This window comes from Protopterus annectens, chromosome 3.part1, assembly GCF_019279795.1.
Source record: "Protopterus annectens isolate FY-2018-M chromosome 3.part1, PAN1.0, whole genome shotgun sequence".
Taxonomy (NCBI): domain Eukaryota; kingdom Metazoa; phylum Chordata; order Ceratodontiformes; family Protopteridae; genus Protopterus; species Protopterus annectens.
In genome coordinates this window covers 1,094,414,974-1,094,423,190 of record NC_056732.1, presented here as the reverse complement: position 1 = coordinate 1,094,423,190, position 8,217 = coordinate 1,094,414,974, and the positions used below count along the sequence as shown (strand labels likewise).

The following is an 8,217-nucleotide window of genomic DNA, read 5'->3' as shown; positions in this document are numbered from 1 at the left end:
TGTTATTAATCTTTTTGTGTTGCTCTGCTTCAAAGGACTGCCTCTGTCTTCCCCAGCCCTTAATATGCATAATACGTCACATTGTCAGCAGCCATGCATATGTTATTTGTATTAGTGGTGTTACAGTAGTCTGCTGCTTCCAAATCAATTACCTAATTAACTGACTGGTCGGTGCAGCTTCAGTGCTGAGTGAAAATAAAAGATGAAAAGAAAGGGAAAAAAAAACAGAGAAAATATTGCTTCTGGATTAACTATCCTAGAATGATGTCACACTTGTCAGTTTTACAAATTGTAAATTACTACCTGCTGTGTACTGTGCTGTTATGTCTGCTCACATCTTACAAGTGGGAAGACTGAGAGAGGATGCTGCCCCTATCTGAAGACTTCCAGGTCATTTAGGAAGCAATGCAGAAGGTGCCAGTCACATGGAACTTGCTTGACACCCTCTCAGGTCTTCCAGTGAAGAGCAAGAAAAAAAAGTACTTCTGCAAGACTTGCAGGATGCTTCCTGCAGACAATACTCAATCCATACCCCTGAGCTCTTCAAAAGAAGAGCAAAAAACAAGTGCATTCCTTCTACTGACATACCAACCAGGTGGCCAGATGCATCTCACGCTCACTCACACACACACACACACACACACACACACACACACACACACACACACACACACACACACACACACCTCCTACCACATTTCTGTGGCCTGCACCTGACCCCTCCTTCCTCACATTTAAGTAAAAACTCATTTATTTTTTTAAACGGTAGCAAACTATTTGCTACAAATGTGACAAACAGTTGCTACAGTTTATACCCTTCCTCCACAGAGAGCTACGGCACTTAGGTTTAAGTTAATAAAAAAAAAAATCTTATTTTTAAACAATAACAAGCTGCTTCCTATAAATGTAGCAAACAGTTACTATAGTTTATACCCTGCTAGCACAGAGCAATACAGTGCTCAGGTTTGAGTTAAAAACAAATCTTTTAAACTGTAGCAAACTGCTTGCTATATATGTAGCAAACAATTCCTACAGTTTACACCCTGCATGGAGCACTGCAACTCTCAGGTTCGAGTTAAAAAAACATTTTTTTTTTACTTTTAAACTGTACACTGATTCCTACAGCAAATGAAAATGTACCAAACAGTTGCTACAGTTTATACCCTGCCTGCATGGAGCAATGTTGCACTGAGGTTTGAATTTAAAAAAAAAATCTTTTAAACTGTAGCAAACTACTTGCAAGGAATGCTACAACACTTTTTTTTTTTTTACTTTTATAGTGTTGTAAATTGCTTGATACAATGTAGCAAGCGGTTGCTACAGCCTAGCTCATAAAAAGCAAATGCTGTTTTTTAGTGTAGACAGGCCCCCTAGTGTAGACAGGCTGTACAACAATAGAAAGAAAATAATATCCAAAAACAAGAGGGAACTGCCTGTGCATACTGCCTACCTTGACCTAGACAAGACATTTCACACAATTCCCTACTCAGGTATTATAGAGAAACTCTCCCAATTGGGAATTAAGCCCTGTGTCACTAGGTGGGTAGCCAATTGCCTCATTGACAGGACACATACTATCAAAGTTGGTGAATTTACCTGTAGCAAAAGGCCAGTCACCAGTGCCATAGCACAGGATTCTGTACTGGGCCTTTTATTGCTCAGAGTGTATTTCTCAGATGTCCACATGGACTGTCAGTGGCTAGCCAAGTTTGCTGATGACTGCAAATTGGGAGCAATGATTGAGTCCCCTAGTGATACTAATATACTGCAGAAAGGATTAATGCAGAAAATGATTGCAGCCAAAGCCATGGATTGAATCGAAATGCAAATAAAATGTCTAATTATTCCTTTTGGGAAAGTTAGCACCCCCATTAATTGCAATATATACAACAACCCCCTCCCCAGGAACCTAGTGGTGTGTGATATGGGTATTCAGGTTACTAATAATCTGAACTTCAACCACCACATGTCCACAGTGGTGAGCAAGTCCTTCTATGTGTCACATCTCATAAGTAAAGGCTCTAGACCTAAGGACATCAGAATTCCATTGTACTCTGCCCATTATCAGGCCTATAATTGAATACAATGCACCCTTATGCATGTACCTCACCAGACAACTGCAACAGCTGAAGAGACCACTGAGATTTCTCACCAGCAAAATACAAGGTACAGAAAACAAGTCCTATGTGGAAAGATTGAAAGCCCTGTCACTGTATTCTGTCTCCTACAGATTACTAAGGGGTGACCTGTGTATGGCATACAGGACAGTCTCTGACTTCACCCTATTGAAAATGTTACACATTCATAAATCAAACTGCACAAAGGTCACTTGCTCCAGGGATATTAATCTAGTCTCTGTCATGAACAAATCATGCTGGAGAGATAGACATGTCTCCCAAAGACTACCCCTTCCCTGGAACAGGCTTCACATTCACGTGAAGTAGAGCCCCTCTCTGATCCTCTTCAAGCACAACCTAGATCAATGGATGGGTGATCATAAATTCACTCTTGGGGTGGCACCCATATCTCTCATGGACAGAGGCACTCTGTATTAATTACCATACCACAGGCCCATACCTCTGTGAACTTCACTCATTTAACTAATGATACTTGGAGTAACTTGGGATAATTATGGCTAGGCTTGTAAGGGCTCTTGGGTTTTTAAAAGAGTAACCTCCGATGAACCTATGAATGTGTTTTTGCACAAGTTTCCTTTTATATCTGGAGGCAGTAAGAGATGTGATCATTACTGCACAAGTTGTTGACATACTTAGAGAAGGATTGTTTTACTGTGTGTCATGCGCATACTGCCTTCAGTCTAAATGTTGTGCACTACAAAGGGTGGGAGGTTGGCATAATGGTTAAGGTGTTTACCTTACAAACATAAGGTGCAGGGTTTGATTCTCACATGGGGTAATTGGCCATTCAGAAAATGACCCAAAAGGGCAGTTAGCCTAGTACTAATCTATGAATCTACCCTGTTCTGCACTTCAGAATACTGTTCAGGACTTCTGATGCTAAACATGACAATCTCTTTAATATTCTGTAACTCCAAAAAGGTGCTGCTCTTCCTCTAGCTTCAGCCAAGCCATCCACTTCTCTTGTAGCTATATGAGGTCTAGATTTGACTATATGTTTATCTTTAGTCTGTTTCACATGATTTTCAGCTACATACCTCAGCCTTTGTAAATCATAAGGAATCATCCCTACCTTCTCTACTACACTTTCATCTTCCTGCTTTGAAACCATTATCTGTGTGGCTTTATTTGTATATCTTTATTGCTGTCTTTTCATATAACTCTCCATATAACAACAAAGTTAACACTATTCTTAGCTCATGCACTATGCAAACAATAAAGTATCCTTTAATCAGGCCAGTAACTTTTCATTCAGTTTTCACAATGCAGTATTTCAGTCAATGTCTGACTAACAGAAGGAACTTTCCTAGAGAGACAGAGAGAGCGATTGTATTAATATTGCAGTCATTTAACAACTTGGCAACACAATTTTGAAAATATCTGTAAAAGCACAGAGAAGAATTTGTCATTGATCTGAAGTTAAGATTTTGTCGTTATTACACAGTTTATTACTGTAGTTTATATGCATGTTTAAATACTGAATAATAACTTAAATTATTATTCTGCATGATATTCTAACCATCATTTGTGTTTATTTTTCTAGATCTTGGCCATCATATCCATTCTGTTTATTGTACTGTCGACAATTGCATTATCTCTCAACACACTTCCTGATCTTCAAGAAATCGATGAGTTTGGACAATATAATGACAACCCTCAACTTGCACATGTTGAAGCCGTGTGCATTGCTTGGTTCACCATGGAGTACTTGTTGCGTTTTCTTTCATCACCTAATAAGTGGAAGTTCTTCAAGGGACCCTTAAATGTTATTGACCTATTAGCAATTTTGCCATACTATGTTACCATCTTCCTCACAGAGTCAAACAGAAGTGTGCTACAGTTTCAAAATGTGAGGAGAGTGGTTCAGATATTTCGTATCATGAGGATATTAAGGATTCTTAAACTAGCCAGACACTCAACAGGCCTCCAGTCTTTAGGATTTACTCTCAGGCGCAGTTACAATGAACTGGGTTTGCTTATATTATTTTTAGCTATGGGAATAATGATATTTTCAAGCTTAGTTTTCTTTGCTGAAAAAGATGAAGAAGCCACAAAATTTAGCAGTATTCCTGCTTCGTTCTGGTGGGCTACCATTACTATGACAACAGTAGGGTATGGTGACATCTATCCAAAGACACTCTTGGGAAAGATTGTTGGAGGGCTATGTTGTATAGCCGGTGTATTAGTAATAGCATTGCCTATACCAATTATTGTAAATAATTTTTCAGAGTTCTACAAGGAACAGAAGAGGCAGGAAAAAGCAGTTAAGAGGAGGGAAGCACTTGAGAGAGCCAGAAGAAATGGAAGTATAGTGTCCATGAACCTAAAAGATGCTTTTGCTCGAAGCATGGAATTAATGGATATAGTTGTAGAAAAAAGTGGGGATGGGACAAAAAAAGAGAAATCCCACACTAACCACCTCTCACCAAATCGATGGAAGTGGGCCAAGAGAACTATCTCTGAGACAAGTTCTAATAAATCTTTTGAAAATAGGTATCAGGAAGTTAGCCAGCATAGTTCAAATGAACGGCTAAACATCTCTGGCAGTAGCCCTCAGCATTTAAATGCACAAAAGTTAGAAGAAATGTACAATGACCTGACTAAAGCCCAGGTGCAACCTAACTTCAATGACAGCTATCAAGATCTATCAGACAAGTCAGCTGCACAGAAAGAAGAGCTAGAAATGGAAGAAATCCCTCGTCCAACTGATCTTTTACTCAGTGCACCAACTGAGGCACGAACAGAAATGAAAAGCACTTCCAGTATTGACAGCTTTGCAAGCTGCGCAACTGACTTCACAGAAACAGACAGATCTCCGTTTTCACTAAGCAACCAACATCATCTGAAATTTCTATCTGAATTGCCTCCTATGCAGTACAGAGGTATAACTGATTCACAACCTGTAGCAACACTGAGACATGGCAAGCTTAATATGAGTACAGGTGGTACTTTTGAGTATGATGCAGCTGATAGGATGTACAAAAACAGCAGAACTCAATCAGAGCAAGATTATTTGCCCTGTGATGTTGTTACAAAAAGTCCCAAAGGATCTATAAAAAGCAACAATCTTGCAGAATGCAGGTCACTCAAAGCTGATTTCACAGAAAGCAAGGACAATGCCGCACACCCACCACAAAGTACTGTAAGGCCGTTACCAGTGGCATTCAGTGAATTGTCTATATCTACACCTCAACATAGCAGCACAGCTCTCATAGAAGATAATTCTCTCCAGGGAGATAGGACACTCTTAGGCTATGATATAGAAACTGACAATCAGGATTCTTCCACACCCTCATCACAGTTTTCCAAACAACATTTTTTTGCTTTGAACTCAAGGAAGCAGAAGGGCTATATTGATGGAAGCCATGAAGCAGGAGATAGACAAGAGGAAAATTTAGACTCCTTACATAATAAAGCAATACAGCACAGTTCCCAGCAGGAACAGATGCAGAACTGTTTTGGAGACAATTACAGCAACAATGGAAATCGTGGAACAGAAGCTAGTGCTAGCCCTTTGCCTCCACCAAATATTGGTCACAATTGCACACAGGTAATTTCCTCTGACTTGCAGGAGGTTGAAAAAGACAACAGTGGGGGGCACTCATCTGAAAATCATTTATTTTCTCCTGAAATGCATTCAGCATCTGGAGAAGGTGGATACTCTCCAACACGTGAAACCAGCATATGACTATAGGAGCAAGCAATAAAAGAAGTACTTTTTTCCTGGAACTTAGTAGAGAAAGCCTATCAGGGAATTTGAAGAGGCACAGAAGAACACATAGCAGAAAAGAATGGCTATTTTTGCATGGCTTGAAAGGTTATTTTAAAATCAAACACTGTTTTCAAATTAAAAAAAGGAAAAAAAGACTACAATCTCGTAGAAGAGTGACTTTAGGGCAGTGGGTCAGTAATACTATACTCCTTTAGGAGTCGGTGTGCTGTAAATTATCAATTTTTTAATCATTTGAATTATAATTGTAAGATGATTTTAATACTTTTGTTAGTAAATAAACATGTTTAGGATTTGCACAAGGATGGATACAATGCAAAGTGCATGCAATTCAAGAGACCTGAATTATGGTGCTTAGAGCTTAAAGAATGCATTTCTCTGTAAATAGCTGGGGGTGGGAGTGATTATGGTATTTAGCAAATGGAAAATACACTAATACTGGGCACAGGTTCTTCCTTCACAGCATCAGCCAGGAGGAGTTGTACAGACTCATGTTGCAAACTTGCAACCCCATTTAATGTATCTCATATACCATCTTTGGGTTTTCAAGCTCAAAAACATTTACATTCAATTTAAATTCCTCTAAATAACCTAGTGTATGTTCTAATACCTAACATCATTATTAGTTTTCCTACCTTATTAAATATGCATATTTAAGAAATGCATGAATAGGCCAGGTTTAACTACCAGAAATCAGTTGTTTTTTTCACCTTACCGAATTGCCAATTAAATTTAGCAAAAGCCATGTACTGCACATTTATCCAAGTCAACTTATACATATATACTTCTCTGATAATTTGTGTTATCACATATGTCCAGAAATAGCATAGAACATAGAAGAAAGTAATACATTTTCTGTAATGTAGGAATGGATGTGACAATTTATTTTCCCTAGACCGCTGACATTGTTATCTCTGTAAAATGTCATGACACAAACACACACTAAACAACACTAAACAACCCATGCTTGGGATGTCAACAAAAATAGCAACAACAGATTACTTCTGTATTGCAGTTTATTCATTTATATTAAATTATTTGACATTTATTTGTGTAGTGAAGCCTAAAGTGCTTCTTATCACATAGCCATAATGTACTAGTTTTTGTATAGAATATGGTGTCTGGCCACAAACTACATAACATAAAAAATGTGTTTTCATTTCATAAATATAAAATATCACTATGTTCAAATGCAAAAATTCCTCTCCATTGAGAGACACAGGTGATGAAAACTGAGTGATATTTATTCGAATGTGAAAATGCTGTTATTATAGACTGAAACATATGAACATAAAGTGTCATTTAACATTTGCAAAGTAGTGGTTGGTATTTATCTCTAAAAAATGGCAAACTATTTTTGTATGTATATTTTCAGTACTGGTTGCTATGTTGTGTACCCTTTGAACTAATTATATTGCACTTTGCTATTACCCTTTACATATTTTGTTACACAGTGCATATACTGTGTATTGTTGCATTGTCCATATGTCAGCTTTGAAATATTTTATGTTACAGTCGTTTGTTTGTTTGCTTAATCTTCTTAATTGTTCAGGTTCGGCTCCTTGGCATACCAAACAAAATTCCAGTTAGTCTTTATACACATTGAATCACAATGTGAGAGTTCTCGCTTTAAAAAATACAACTATTTTTGCTCTATCTTTTATTTCTTAGGTGATTTCAGTTTAGTAAAATATGTAAGCACAGTACAGTAATCATCATCATCATTCTCTTTCGGCTTTTCCCGTTAGGGGTCGCCACAGCGGATCATCTCTTTCCATTTCTTCCTATCCTCTGCATCTTGCTCTGTCACACCAACCGCCTGCATGTCCTCTCTCACCACGTCCATAAACCTTATCTTAGGCCTTCCTCTATTCCTCTTACCTGGCAGCTCCATCCTTAGCATCTTTTTCCCAATATACCTATCATCTCTCCTCAGCACATGTCCAAACCAACGCAATATCGTCTCTCTTGCTTTGTCTCCAAACTGTCCAACATGAGCTGACCCTCTAATATACTGATTCCTAATCCTATCCATCCTAGTCACACCGATTGCAAATCTTAACATCTTTAACTCTGCCACATCCAGCTCTGACTCCTGCCTTTTTGTCAATGCCACTGTCTCCAACCCATATAACATAGCTGGTCTCACTACACTCTTGTAGACCTTCCCTTTCACTCTTACTGATACCCGTCTGTCACAAATCACTCCTGACACTCTTCTCCACCCATTCCACCCTGCCTGTACTCTCTTCTTCACCTCTCTTCCACATTCACCATTACTCTGAACTGCACTTAAACTCATCCACCTTTACCAACTCTACTCCCTGCATCCTCACCATTCCTCTACCC

At 38.6% G+C, this 8,217-nt stretch overlaps 1 protein-coding gene across 1 annotated transcript in view; it reads left to right on the top strand.

Annotated features, from left to right (window-relative positions):
- Window positions 1–7,650, top strand: part of KCNB2 (potassium voltage-gated channel subfamily B member 2) — a 23,998-nt gene extending 16,348 nt beyond the window's left edge. The window contains exon 2 of the mRNA XM_044066276.1: window positions 3,682–7,650. Coding sequence (XP_043922211.1) covers window positions 3,682–5,826 — 2,145 coding nt within the window. The 3' untranslated portion in view covers window positions 5,827–7,650. The remainder of the gene's footprint in view (window positions 1–3,681) is intronic.
- The last annotated feature ends 567 nt before the right edge of the window (window positions 7,651–8,217 follow it).